At 47.1% G+C, this 14,196-nt stretch overlaps 2 protein-coding genes across 4 annotated transcripts in view; one reads left to right on the top strand and one right to left on the bottom strand.

The window, feature by feature from the left end:
- Positions 1-479: 479 nt before the first annotated feature.
- On the bottom strand, positions 480-2,337 carry DEXI (Dexi homolog). Its single transcript, XM_088147891.1, has 2 exons — positions 1,849-2,337; positions 480-1,623 (listed from the first exon to the last, which is right to left on the bottom strand). Exon 1 carries the CDS (start codon positions 2,068-2,070, stop codon positions 1,864-1,866), a length of 207 nt encoding a protein of 68 aa, XP_088004017.1. The 5' UTR covers positions 2,071-2,337; the 3' UTR covers positions 480-1,623; positions 1,849-1,863.
- Positions 2,338-2,424: 87 nt separating this feature from the next.
- CLEC16A (C-type lectin domain containing 16A) overlaps positions 2,425-14,196 on the top strand; it is a 49,524-nt gene continuing 37,752 nt past the window's right edge. For 2 of the 3 annotated variants that reach the window (XM_088147889.1, XM_088147890.1), the window contains exons 1-9: positions 2,425-2,788; positions 5,564-5,692; positions 6,870-7,003; positions 7,469-7,617; positions 8,794-8,899; positions 10,258-10,381; positions 10,487-10,661; positions 11,894-11,947; positions 12,486-12,599. In XM_088147889.1, coding sequence (XP_088004015.1) covers positions 2,712-2,788; positions 5,564-5,692; positions 6,870-7,003; positions 7,469-7,617; positions 8,794-8,899; positions 10,258-10,381; positions 10,487-10,661; positions 11,894-11,947; positions 12,486-12,599 — 1,062 coding nt within the window. In that variant the 5' untranslated portion in view covers positions 2,425-2,711. The remainder of the gene's footprint in view (positions 2,789-5,563; positions 5,693-6,869; positions 7,004-7,468; positions 7,618-8,793; positions 8,900-10,257; positions 10,382-10,486; positions 10,662-11,893; positions 11,948-12,485; positions 12,600-14,196) is intronic. The other variant, XM_088147888.1, reaches the window with a different exon arrangement.

Below are 14,196 nucleotides of genomic sequence, written 5' to 3'. Positions count from 1 at the left end.
CCTTGAGCACCGGCCCCCCAAGCTGCTGGGCGACATGGGCCTCTGGGTCTTCAATCCAGTAGAGCTTGTTTCACCATTTCCAACCCTATCTGAACTCATCTCGCAAAGGCCAAACACTTTGTTTTACTTTTGGGTTGTCGCATCTCCGGCCTTCCCTCGAGATTAATATTTTTGGGTTGCAACCTTCAGGAAAAAAATGCACGAATTCAAACTGTACTTCGGCATTCGTTGTCTTCACTGGAGTGACACGCTGATAGTAATTTGCAGCTCATCCTATGGACTGGCCCAGCATCCCGTGGCCAGGCCAAGCCCGCTTCTGCTAGGGCCACACAGCCTCTCTGGCCGAACCTGTGGGGGGGAGACTTGAATCCCCACTTCAAAGCATGCCGGCGCAAAGGTCCCAAGAGGGCAATCCGGCTGCGGCCCCTGCCTTGAAACCACCCCTTGTGGCAGATCAATAAAAAGGCAAGACTTCTAGCTCACCTGCACACGGGTATATTTGAAAGGCTGGGGTTATCAAGATATTGCTTTTTTACATTTTCTGCTTTACATAACAATGCATCTGAACATTTTCCAAAATAACCTGTAGTCATCAGTGACAAGGCCCTGCTTTCCTTCCCCAAAATTACAAAAATACTTACAAAATCAGCTCTTCTCCGTAACACTGTGTGACAGAAACACCCCAAATCCCTGCAATTTTTTTTTATTCTTAATTACTCTTTAAAAAGCGGACATTTTGTGGGCTTTTGCAAAGGTTCATGGGATCCAAAAAGTAAAAAAATAAAATCTAAGAAGTGCAACTTGATCATTTACGGCAAATTAAGATTGTCAGTTGGAGACTTCCAACAATTCCATGTTTTGAAAGACCGGAAACTCGAGCCTTTGTGGCTAACAACACTTAAGGACTCATGTGCAAATTGATTGTTTCACCATATTTCCACCCGTGTCCCCCTGCAACCGGAAACTTAGCATGTTAGGGAGAAGGCTTCATTAATGTCATACGAGCTTTCCACATGCAGGAACACATTTCATCTAAGAATAGCAAAGTTCTGTTTTAAAAGCTCTCACAGATATGGATGGTATTGATAACTGAGGGCTGTATTTTACCGCCCTGCAAGGAAAATGTGGTTTTGGGATCTTCTGCACGGCCAGCTCTCAACTGCTAAGCAGTTCCGTGTCCAGGAACATGCATGCAACCTCAGGCTCTCACAATTCTTCTTCCAACACCCTTCAAGGCTGGCTGTCCCATCACAGCCACCGCTTGCCTTCCCTAAAAGTCCAAGCTAGCTCCGGACATACCTCTGGCTCTTCAAAAGCCACAGAACCCATTCTCGCTCCCTGGCAATTTGCAAACGAGGAGGAAATTCCTTTGTTCAGCGTAACAAGTTAGCATCTCGCTGTGTTTTAGGTAGCCGGAAGCCCCTCCAGATTCTCTGTGTAAACCCTGACGGTGTTCAGTGAATTCCCGCAGAGTCCCAGGAAGCCCTGTAAAGAGCCACAGCCGCGGCAGGTCCCCTCCTCGGTCCGGCTTCCCCGGGGAGCCCAGCAGTGCCCGAGGCGAGCCTTGCCGCATCCCTGCGCTCCTTTCTGCAGCCGTTGCCCTTCTTCCCTCACGCGGCAAACCTGCAGAAACGGGGACAAAACGTTAACGGGCGGCCCGCGCCCCTGCAGGAAAGGCGGGCAGACCCTGCTCGGCATGGCGCAGGGCGGCCCGCCGGCTAGCTCTGCGGGGACAGCCGTCGGCCGCCAAGGCCGCCTGGCATCCTCCTCTCCAAGGCTCGGTGAGGAGGAGGGGCCCGGGTCTCTCTCGGAAACTCGGCCGCCCCCTCCGGCCGCCCGCGCCCGTACCTGCGGCGCGCGGCCCTACTCCCAGTAGGCGTCCAGCGGCTCGCCCTCGCTGTCCAGCCGGGAGAGCCCGAGCGCCGGGTCGGAGAGCAGCCCGAGGTCCAGCAGCGCCTGGTCCACGTCGTCGGGCAGGAAGACGATGCCCACGTTCAGCGCGATGTACTCCAGCAGGAAGGCGTAGTACAGGATCAGCAGGTTGACCAGGAACAGCCCGGCGGAGAACATCGGGAGCGGGGCCGGCGGCGGCGGCGGCGGGCATCCGGCGAAGCGCCGCCCGGGCGGCCTCGCGCCACCCAGCCGCCCGCAGCAGCCCCCGCAAACCGCGGCGCGCGTCTACCCGGGCCGGGCTCGGCGGGGCCGCCTGCCCCGAGCGGTCAGCCGCCCGGCGCCCGCGGCCGGAGAGACCCGCCGGACTCGCCCGCGCCGAGGGCCGACCATCGCGAACGCCGCGGCGCCTCCAGCGCGGCCGCGAGTGGGTTAACCGTGACGCCGCGCCGCATTAGCATGCTCGCCCCGCCCCTCTTGGGTCACAAACGCCCGCCCACCCGCCCGCTCCGCCGTCTTCCGGCGGCTCGCGCGCAAGGGGCGCCGGGACGGGGAGTTTGCGGTCCGTGCGCCCGGCTTCGGTCGTCGGGGCAGGCGCGGACGCGCAAGACTGCCTTTCCCGGCGTGCCCCGCGCCTGCGCCGTGGTCGAGAGGAAGGCCGGCGGCGGCGGCGGCGGCGGCGGCCTCGTTCGTCTGGGGGCTGAGGGGAGGATGGCGGCGGCGGCCGCTGAGGACGAGGCGACCGAGGAGGGGCAGCGGCAGCAGCAGCGGCGGCGGCGGCGACCGTAGGAGCGGAGGCGCGCCTGCTCGGCCCGCGCACGATGTTCGGGCGCTCGCGCAGCTGGGGCGGCGGCGGCGGGAAGGCCTCGCGCAACATCCACTCGCTCGAGCACCTCAAGTGAGTCCCGGCCCGGTCGGCCCGCGGAGCCGCCGTCGGCCCGGGGGCGCTGCGGAGGGCCGAGCCCGGTCCGGGCCGCGGGACTCCCGCGCCCATCCTCCGCAGCCGGCCCCGCCCCCCCCGCGTCCCGAGCGGGGGGCCATGGGGCTCTCGCGATCCTGCGGGGCGTCGTGCGGGGCCCTTCGCGGAACCGGCCCGCGTTGCGGCATCCCTGCTGGCTGGGCCGCCTCTGGGAAGACCCGCGGCGTCTGGGCGGGCGCTTGTTCGCGGCCGGTCGCAGAGGCACCAGGGCCTCCGGAAAGGCTTCCTCTCGGCGGGTGTTCTCAGCCTCGGCCCCTTCAAGATGGGAAGACTTCGACTCCCAGAGTTCCCCAGGCGGCCACGCAGGCTGGGGAGCTCTGGGAGTTGAAGTCTACCCCTCTTCAAGCGGCCAAGGTGGAGAAAACACCGAGTTAAACTGTCAGAGACCAGAGACTTCAAGGTGGGTGGACTTCAACTCCCAGCATTCCCCAGCCCTTCCTCCAGAGCAGCTGTCCCCAAACTCTTCAGCTCATGGACCCCTTCGTCAAGTTTCAGATGGCTCATCAATCCCCAAACATCTATTATATGAAAATAATTTAATGCCGCTTTAGTAGTACCTACTACAAAAAATAATAAGACGAGACAAGGCTGCTCTCGCTGGTGGCTGACCAGCCCTGGCTAACGCTGTCTCGCTGCCGGCCGCCTCACCTTCACGTCTGGCGTGGAGCTCTGCAGAGCCCCCAAAAGATTAATTGACCCCGATCAGCCTTGTGTATCAACCACCTATTGATCCCCAGATGCTTATCTACCCCTTTGAGGTCGATATGGACCACTTTGAGGAGCCCTGCTCTAGCGCAGGATTTCTCAACCTCGGCAACTTCAAGATGTGGGGACTTCAGTTCCCAGAATTGGCCTGACCTGACCGGGCTGTTCTCCAGTAACCCTTTTGCTGACTTCAACAGCAGCATTTAACAAAAAGTGCTGGCTAATTTAGCTTATGATTTTGTCCATCTCTGTAACAGTAAACATTTTGCAAGCATGCGTAAAGCACCTAAGCTCTGCTCTGCTTTGTTGTGATTGTAACAACAAACAGGAAATTGTAAGTTTAGTTGCAATAGAAAAGGCTAAAAATATCACCTGCTTAGTGCTGCAGGAGATGTACTTAAGTCTGATTAAAAGGCGTTACTTGGTGCTGTCGTATGTGTGTGTTTCACAATGTTTATAGACTGGATGGTGAACAGGAAAATGCAAAACAGCGTGAGTCTAATAACAGACAAGCTGTGTATCAAAAGAAAATTCTGCATCTGTTTTTCTCAGCTTATTGGCATAGTATTAGTCCTATAGAAAATAACACACTCTCTGTGGAGAAGATAAACTAGGTAATTTGCCCAAACGACCATAAAACAGTCTTTCCTCTTAACACTCCAGCCGGTGTGCTGAGTGGGAACTATTAGAATTGTAATCCAGTGTGTCTGGAGGCATCATGTTGGGGAAGGCTTCCATCTCACCCAGTCAGGGGAGCATAAGATCACAAGACCTATGCTGGATCAGACAAAGGCCCCTTTAGGCTAGGATTATCTTTCAACAGTCAGTTCCCTGCTGGGAAGGGGGCCTCTAAACCAGTTGGGAAGGCTGGCTGGGGAATTCTGGGAGTTGAAGTCCACGTGTCTTAAAGTTACCAAGGTTGAGAAACACTGCTCTAAACAAAGATGAACTGACAGCCCCCTCCCTCCCTCCCTCTGACCGGTCGTTGCATTTGGTAGGGAGAGACAAGCCGTGTGTCTTTCCAAGGTAACACATAGTCATCATGACCAGCAGTTTTAACTGCTGTGCATTTATGTAATTTTCTTCTAAAGGTGTCCAGATTGGTGGTCAGTGCTATATTCTTATTCCGCTTTTTACTATAAAGGATACCAAAGCAGGTTTCTGGTGGTGAATCTGACAATTTCATTATGCGAGTAAGAATTGCTTCCTTTCAGCTTTATTGGATTATTCTTTCAGAATTCTGAAAATGAAAAAAAAAGTTTTTTGTACCACTTTTTCCACTTAAGCATAATTAGAGGCCTGACAGATTATGCTTTATTCTTTACCGATAAAAAGCCACAAATTCTGCTAAGGTATTTTGTCAGGTCCCTTGATCATCTTGGAAATTGTTTTCTGTCACATTCCATGCCTGTAGGAATTTCTTGAGGTGCACATTACATAGTATTCCAAGCTTAAACTATGTACTGAAACACATTCTGTGGTTTGTTTATTTTCGTAGATTTCATAATTCCCTAAAACCATAAATGAACAGTTTGTATAAAACAAATGTATAGAAAACCATAAATGAATAGTTTGTATAAAACGAATGTATAGTTCAAGCTAGTTGTGACTTATTTGCATCTGCAGGGCACACTTTGGTACTTGCTGGCTTCCTAGGAGTTTCCTCTTGTCTCTCTAGCTGGAAAACGGTTCTGGTTGAGTCCTTGATTGCCTTTTCTGGAGAGAAAATGCCTGGTAAAAGAGAAGGAAGCACAGGGGATGCTCTGGGTGCCAGAGAACTTGACTACAGGGTGGCATATGCTAAACCCGAGAAAAATTAACAAATGTAAAGAAGAGACAAAAAGATAAGAGTATTTGGATTGCTTCTCCAATGGTTCCAAAGAGCCACAGATTCTCCCACCTTCAACATTCATAATCCCATGCAAGAACATTTGCCTGTGAATGCCAGGTTTGGAAGGCCCAACTTGACCCTCTTTTCTTGTCTTTCAGATATATGTATCATGTTCTGACCAAAAATACCACTGTGACTGACCATAACCGCAACCTGTTGGTGGAAACCATTCGATCAATAACAGAGATCCTGATATGGGGAGATCAAAATGACAGTTCGGTGTTTGAGTAAGAGCTTGTATGATTTTGCTTTAAAAAATATAGACTGTACAATGTTAACCAACCAACAGAAGAGAGAAAATAGGACAGGGATGCAACTTCCTTTGCTTAGAAAATGAGTCCCATTCAATTCATGGTGCTTAATGCCAAGGAATCAGAATTAGAATGGATGGTTCCATTTGGATACTCTGCTTTGGGCACCAGCTCCCCTGGTACCTCCTGGCAGATCTTTTCGGTACCCTCTAAAGTGGCTTTGATTCCAGAGAGAACTATACCATGTATCCTTTTTAAACATCACATTAATTCCAAAAAAGAGCCTTTTGTGTTATTACAGGTAGTCCTCGACTTATGACCACAATTGGGACTGGAACTTCCGTCACTAAGCAATGCAGTCATTAAGTGAGGCATGCCTGATTTTATGACCTTTCTTGCCGTGGTTTAAGTGAATCACTGCGATTGTTAAGCGAATCATGCAGTGGTTAAGCGAATCCAGCTTCCCCCATTGACTTTGCTTGTTGGAAGCTCCCTGGGAAGGTCGCAAATGGCAATCGCGTGAACCCAGGATGCTGTAACTGTCATAAATACTTGCCAGTTGTCAAGCACCTGAATTTTGATCACGTGACCATGGGGACACTGCAACAGTTGTAAGCGTGAGGACCTGTTGTAAGTGACTTTGTTCAGTGGCATCATAACTTTGAACGGTCATTAAGCGAACGTTCGTAAGTCAAGGACTACCTGTACTTTTTTGTTCTAGTCATTGCAAAAATAAGGGATAGGAAAATAGCAGGGATGTTCAAAAAGTAGACAAGTATTTCAGCTATGAGGTCTGCTGTTCAAAGTCATTTATTTTTGTCAAAAAAAGGCAGCGTTTTCCTGTACAGTAATAATGTGAAAGAGATAAATTATGTATGTTGCTCCAGTTTTAAGTTAATGATGAATGCTTTTTTCATTATTTGTATTTATGTTATTGTACCATGGATGTTTTATTTTCTGTAAATTGCTGAGAGTCATTGACTGCAGTGGCCTAAAAAGCTAATAAATAGATATATCAATGCAGTTCTGTTCATGCTTGTTAAAATGTAATTATTACTCTCTTCACCAGTATTACGTTGTTCTACCAATAAGCGTTTATATGAAATTTCTTCAATAAGATATAGTAAATTGGTAACAATGCTTGGCATTCTAGCTTTTTCTTGGAGAAGAACATGTTTGTGTTCTTTCTGAACATTCTGCGTCAGAAGTCGGGCCGTTACGTGTGTGTGCAGCTTCTGCAGACTTTAAATATCCTCTTTGAGAACATTAGTCACGAAACATCTCTTTGTAAGTATGCACATTTCTTGTCACTTCACACAAAGTAACAGTTTTGTTGAAAGGCCACTTACTACACAAGCTACGCATGTAGCTACGGTTCTTGATTTTTGTCCTGAAGATTGTGGAAATTGAGACTTGCATCAAAGATATATTTTTTCTCTTTTTAGTACAGTTAGGTTATGTTGGGATGCAAAAAGTCCTACTCATTCTAAACGAAATGAAAAGCGCTATAAAATGTTTCAAGTAAATATATTAAATAAATTGAGATTTGAAATGGTTAATATTCTTCAACATACAGGTCTCTTTGACTGCTTAATTTTATTAAGTTGTATTTGTTAGGCCGAGTGGTCTCTCTCTCCAGGGGGAGACACAAATTTTGCAAAAAGACCTACAATATAAATCATAAAGATGTTTTTTAAACATCCTTCTAAATGTTAAATTTTTATACTAATTGCATCTGTATTTTTTCCTCAGACTATTTACTGTCTAACAACTATGTGAATTCTATCATCGTGCACAAATTTGACTTCTCAGATGAAGAAATCATGGCATACTATATTTCATTCTTAAAAACGCTTTCTCTGAAACTCAATAACCACACTGTTCACTTTTTTTACAATGAGGTGAGTCTCAGGTTGGAAATAAAATGCAGTTTTCAAGTGACAGTAAATCCTTATTGTTGAGAGTAGGTTAAATATTTTCTGGAGAGAGGGTTTATGTAATATTAAAAAGAAGGCAATTTATATATTGCTGCCATATGTAAAAAGACTTGAGAAGCGAATGTGATTATTTTTGTGCCTGAATTGTTTATTTCAAATCTCTGAATATTTAAAAAGATCATCAATGAGAAAAAGTAAAGAAGGAAAACATGCATAAATATGCAGGCAGCATTATCAAGAATCAAAACTATTATTTGTTTTTTTTTATCATAGTTCTATATTGCCCAATATCTAGAGTTTGCTTTCAGTAATTCATTTGTGGAAGGGCAGAAGGCAATTTGTAAATCAGCCAGATCGTATTCTCCCCATGTTCTGCAATCTAATCGCTGAAGTTGCAGAATGACTTCCGTAGATCTTTATTTCCAGTCCATGCTGTTGCCTTTTCTCAGCACCAGTTCTGCTGACCTATAGATGCTGTGGGGCTCTCCTTAGAGACAGGCCGCACCTTCCTCAGGAAGAGGCTTCTGGCAGAACCGTTGTCCCGGGGCAGACCTTGTGCCTGCCTTTTCAGCCTGCCGCTGCTCCTTCCAGGAATTCCAGCAGGACGGTTCTTTCTGTGGTTGCCGGTCTGGTCATTGGTAGCCCGGGCTGCTTCCACTCACGGCTCGGAAGTGAAGAAGAACTTGCCTTTAGTGTCCCATAGTTTATTGCCCGGTCCATTTTGTTAAGCCCACTTCATGTGCTTATCTCTACAGCTGTTTTTTTCAACCTTGGCATTTAAGATGGGTGGACATTCTGGCTGGGGGATTCTGGGAAGTGAAGTCCACCCATCTTAAAGTTGCCAAGGTTGAAAAGGACAGCTCTCGAACTACGTTTCCTAAGCTGAGCCTCACAAGATCTTTTGGACTGCCACTCCTAATTACTTGCCTTCTCATCAGCGCTGATGGGCGTTGCAATTGAGAACATCTGGAGGGACCCAGCCTGGGGGAGGATCTTTTAAAATTCTGTCCAAAAGCTTATATGCTGGGCCTCTTGTTTTCCTGAAACCCCGGGATGTGCTCTAGCAGCAGAGGGTCTGAAAGGGCGTAATAAAAACGTGTAAGACGTATAATCCATAGTCTTCACTGTCTTCTTTCTCAGCATACCAATGATTTTGCCTTATACACCGAGGCCATTAAATTCTTCAACCACCCAGAAAGCATGGTCAGGATTGCAGTTAGAACCATCACGTTAAACGTCTACAAAGGTACGCGTTCTCTTGGGTAGTTTCAGCACCTCACCCTTGTTTGAAGAAGGAGCTGGGACTTCCGGGGTTTATCAGGAAAAAGTTAGACAGGGCCGAACCCAGTTCGACCTAGCGAGTAACATTACACTCTTGTCAGAAGCTTTGATTTCCAGAACGGTTATTTTAAATCACTGCTTTCATCTCAGCCGGGAGGAAGCAGTGGAAACTGAAGTTCTGCCCAGAAGAGAATACTCAGGAGTTGCCACTAGAGGTCACGCTTGGTATGAAGTTTGCACTTTCGGAGGAATTTTTCTTGAGAATGTGAAAGTGAGAAACACTAAGTTGCTTGATCAGAACCAAAAGCAGTTTCTTGGAATATTTATAGCCTCTTCCCCCCCCCCACCACTTCTCTCTCTCTCTCACTCATATGCACTCTTGTTCATCAGTGAAGAAGATGTCAGCATGCTACAGCGTAGAACTCGGCCAGATATTTTCTGTTGTGGGAAATAGGGGCTATGCGTCTCTTCGTTATGCAATAGGAATCCAGAAATTAGAGGCAGAAGAAGTTATTAAGCTGCAAATACTTTCTGGGGTGGCTTTCATGCCCATTTAAAGCTGGTGTCCAGAATCTATGGAATCCTGCAACAAAGGAGAGGGAGTGCCACGGGATTTGCCTGTCCCTCATGTAAAGAAACCTGTAAATTGGAGCTGGGCCTCTTCAAAAAGAGTGGTTTTGCTCACCCACTCCAAATATTGTACTTGAACACGCGCAGAGTTTCTGCTGTCCTTAGAAACAGGGCTTCTGAAGAGTTTATGAAGGATGGAAGGGCTAGCCCAGTCTTGGTCACCGCCCTGCCCCAGGAGGTCCAGTGGAGGGGAGGGTCCCTGTGGTGGCCCGCCTTGGGACAGGAAGTTTTTCGACCGCGACCTGTTTCTAACTCATCTCTTCTAGCCTAGATGCTTCCTGCTTTAGCTACTGACCTCTCTGGAGTTCCTAACCCTGCTAACCATGTTGTCTCTCTTGTCTCCTCTCGTCCTTTCTTCACTGATGCATCCCGTGTCCCTTAAAACAGTGTCATGTAAGTCTGCCGATTGATTTTCCCACCATCGTACATTTATCCTTTACTGTTACCCAGCTCCCTAGAAAGAAAGCGAGGTGTTTCTCAGCGATGGTAGTTTTCAGCTGTTCTCAGCATTTTTATAACGTTTTAGTTTAATCTCTCGAGGCTGGGCTCTCCCAAAAAACTGTGATGGAAAATTAAGCATGAAATGGAATTGATTTTGGCATAGGTTGCCAAAGGCTAGTTAGAGGAAGGGATTCGTTTTCAAGTGTTTGGGGGGAAATATATACTTGAATGTAACAGAAGGTTTGCCTTCAGTGGACAACCGGGCCATGCTGCACTATATTCGAGACAAGACGGCTGTCCCTTACTTCTCCAACCTCGTCTGGTTCATTGGAAGCCACGTGATAGAGCTGGACAACTGCGTTCAGACAGATGAGGAGTGAGCCTTTCTTATTAGTGGGGCTCAGTTTTTCTGGGGCGGGGCGGGGTGGGGCCATGACTGCATATTTAGTGTGCTCTTTTTTCTTTTCTTTTTTTTTGGCAGGCACAGAAATAGGGGGAAACTGAGTGACCTTGTAGCCGAGCACCTGGATCACCTTCATTACCTGAACGATATCCTAATTATTAACTGTGAATTCTTGAATGATGTGCTGACAGACCACTTGCTGAATAGCCTCTTCTTGCCCCTCTACGTGTACTCCTTAGTCAATCAGGACAAGGTGAGGGTTACTGCCTGGAGCGTCTCCTCCTTCCTTGAGGTAGCTCTAGCAAGAAGCAAACTGTTCGGCTGCCTCGTGAAACCTTTCTGAAACAATGCAGCAGAAAGAGCCTTTCAGTGAGTCACAAAACTGAAACCGTGTTATCTTATTAAAAGTAATTATCATTTATATCATTAACCTTGTGCAGTTCACGAGAGAGAGAGAGAGACACTCCAATTCACATGGGCTTCTTCTCACCCCTATTTACAAGAAAGGCAGCGGGGTCACTGTTTTCCTGTCAGGGATGAAGATGAAGGAGAAAGTGAGGTCATGACATTGGGCCATAAACAGAATACAGTTCAGCTGAAACAGCGAGAAAGGGCAGCTAAGTCCTTTCATAAGAAAGATTTCTAAATTCCTCCTGACGTAGCAATACACACTGAATCATTCTGTGGCTTACGTTGGCTAATCATCTTGTTAGCGGCCACTGAAGTGACATCAGGGGCTCTGATTCAACCTTCAGGGCTGTCTTTTTGTTCTAGCTGGATTGTCGGAAGCATTCACTTGCAGGTCCTACCACTGTGGGCCGCTGGTTCCCGGGATTTATTGATGCTGGGTGCAAGCGATAGAGAAGGGCTCTACATTTGTTAGCAGCTCACGCCTTTCTTCCTTATATTTACACTTGGCCTTTTCTCTGAGGAAATACAAAGCCTCTCGTTCAGGAAGGCAGTTCTCTTAATTGTCTCTGAGGACATCAAGGAGGCAACATGTGCTCAGACTTAGGGTCAGCAACCAGCTAGCGGTGCAATTGAATTAGGACAGTGTGATTGATTGCTCCATTAGTCTATAATATAGAGGTACAGAATATAGAGGTGTGTTTGGTCCTAAAAAAAATTTCCTTGAGTACTTCTGGAAACTTTCAAAGCTTTTTATTTAGAGTTCCTTTCCGTGACTGAAGAAGCATGGCTTTAAATAGTCACACTAACTTGCACTTGGTTTTAATCACTTGTGGCACTTGGCTCTGTTCCCTGTAGACAAAAGGAGGACTTTATCCAAATTCCCATGATTCCTTCCAACCCTTTATATCCTTGAGTAATTCTTCTGTTTTAGAAACGTGGAAGCGCTGGTGAGGTCATAGCAGACATTTTTCCTTCTCCGTTGTGACCTGTGGGATTTTAACATGTGTAATTCAAAAGTGAAAGAGAATGCTGCCCGTTAACTGTTCCACAATTTCTTAATTGTTTCCTTCTTAGGCTGCAGAACGGCCGAGAATAAGTCTCCAGGTTTCTCTGTATCTGTTGTCACAAGTAAGTGTTAATGATCCAGTGCTGACTCTAGATACTGTATTAAGAATTCAATAGAAGATCGCTTCTGCTTTTTAACAATTATATAGCAACTGTGATGAAACTAGCCAGGGAGAGGGAAAAGGACGAAGTTGGACATTTGACAGTAGTGAGATGGGATGGGGAAGGACGGTGGAAAACCGTCCAGGGAAGGGGCCAGGGTTGTGGCCTCGGTGAAGAGCCGAGGCAAACAGGCTGAATGTGGTATTGTGATGATGGGGGTGAGAACTCCTGGATTAGTTAGAACTGGGTTACAAACCACATTCCTCGCTATGGAAGACCGCTAACCCTTCGGCACAATGTCAGGAAACAGTCAGATATGAGAAGTTTCCTTCTGTCCCCCTCTCTCCCACGCACTTTAAAGGATTATCATGTGGTGAAATCAGCCTAAAGAAATTACTGTAGAGGAAAGGAAAATGACAAAATAAATGGGAAATTAATCTGCGTCTCATCTATAGGTCTCCCCCCTAACAGTTTTCTGCTTCTCTGCCTCCACCCACAGGTTTTCCTAATTATACATTATGCACCCCTGGTGAATTCATTGGCTGAAGTCATTCTGAATGGGGACCTCTCTGTTTTTTTTTCAAAAGCAGAGCAGGATGTCCAGAAAAGCTCCGTAAGTATGAAAAACATCTGTCAACCATGAGACACCTTCTTTGCTTGTTTGGCAAGAATGGGGCTGTTAGATGATCTGCTTGACCTCCAGTGCCTGGCATCTGAAGTGTTGTTTGGGGGTACTTGTATTCAGGACTCTTTATCTTGGCATTTTTTTAGAAGTCAGAAGGTTGACCCGATCTCGCATGCAAGTTAAAAGATAAAAAGAGCTGTTGCACATGAAAATGATCTTGTCTTTAGAGCATGCAGACTCATTCTGGGTTTTGCCCATTTTTTGTTCAGTGGGTTCTGTTACTGGGAAATCTGTGGTCAGAAGCTTGTCGTCTTTTTCTGCTCTAGCAGTTTGACTTCCACTGAATGTATTTTGCAGAATTTCTTGGTCTTAAGTTTTTTTTTGTTTGTTTAAGTATGTGAGAAAGGATGAATTACTAGCAGTGGGTTGTAACAAGAGTGGATGTTATTTTAGTGGTTTTTCTATGTAAGTTTAATCCCTGAAAAGGTAGACATGGCCAAGAGCTAATCTTGCATTATTACTTTCTGCCTGCATTATGGCCAGCAATCAATATCATATAACTCATAGCATTTATTAAGTAAGATAGTGGTGAGTTCATAAAGCCCTGGGAACAGTCACTGAAAATCCCTAGGTGGAAGAAACACGCCTAGCTCAGTTTAAGCAGACCTCGTGTCACACTGAAACAAGCACGTGTAGGCCAGCTGTCCTACAACTCTCAAAAAAGCAGTTGGTCCTTTCCCCCCAGTAATAGAAGCTTCTCAAGTGAAGGCAGGGAGAAGGGCTGGTAAGTGTAGTTTGCCTTGATGACAACCTCTACAAGTGGTGGGGTTGGATATGGTAATACCAGTAGGTTTAAAGGAGCCCCTCCCTCACTGGAGGAGGGAGAGAAATGAAACAAAGACAGAAGGAAAGAGTAGCCCTGTCCAGTATTGATGGCAATAAGGCAAATGGTGGAGCAGAGCAGAAAGAAGGTGGGACATTCAAATGCCTCTGTGTTGCCCCTTGGGAGAATCACTGCCTGCTTCATAGAAGCAACTCAGATGGCAGCGATGACTGGGCATTTCTGGTTTAATTTTGGTTGCCCTATGTAGGTGGTACCACAGAATATGCTGATACTAGTAGGCAGAAGGTCTTAGGTTCAAGCCATGGCGTCTTTAGATAAAAAGAAATGGGGGTAGCAAGTGGTAGAGAAAACGTTTATTTCTCAGAGTGATTGAGAAAATTGGGAAGCAGTGTGCAGTTTGTCCCCCCCCCCCCGGTCTTTGCATATCTTGGTGAGATGAGAGGTGGGCTTTGTGATCAGCCCCCATAACACACCCACTCTTTTTTTCAAAGTATCAGTGGTCTGGAGGAAGGTGCTTCTCTTGCTATGAGACAGTTTTCAAATCCGAGAAGTGTGCTTGTGTTTCCAGCAGTGGGAAGTGCCAGGGGAGGGTGGTCTCCTAGCTGTCTGGGGTTGGTGAGTCATGCACCTTTGCATTACACCGTGCATGAGAGGGACCAAAAGTCACATTCAGCACTTGCCTTCCCTCCTTTGAACTGGTTTTGCTTTGCTTCCTGCCTGTGAATCGGATGTGGCTTGTTC

The sequence above is a fragment of the Python bivittatus genome, unplaced genomic scaffold, assembly GCF_059951505.1.
Source record: "Python bivittatus isolate LINGU-HERP-01145 unplaced genomic scaffold, Pbiv_v1 ctg000560_np1212, whole genome shotgun sequence".
NCBI classification, from domain to species: domain Eukaryota; kingdom Metazoa; phylum Chordata; class Lepidosauria; order Squamata; family Pythonidae; genus Python; species Python bivittatus.
The sequence above is the reverse complement of the archived record's forward strand: the minus strand, read 5'-3'. Positions and strand labels throughout refer to the sequence as shown.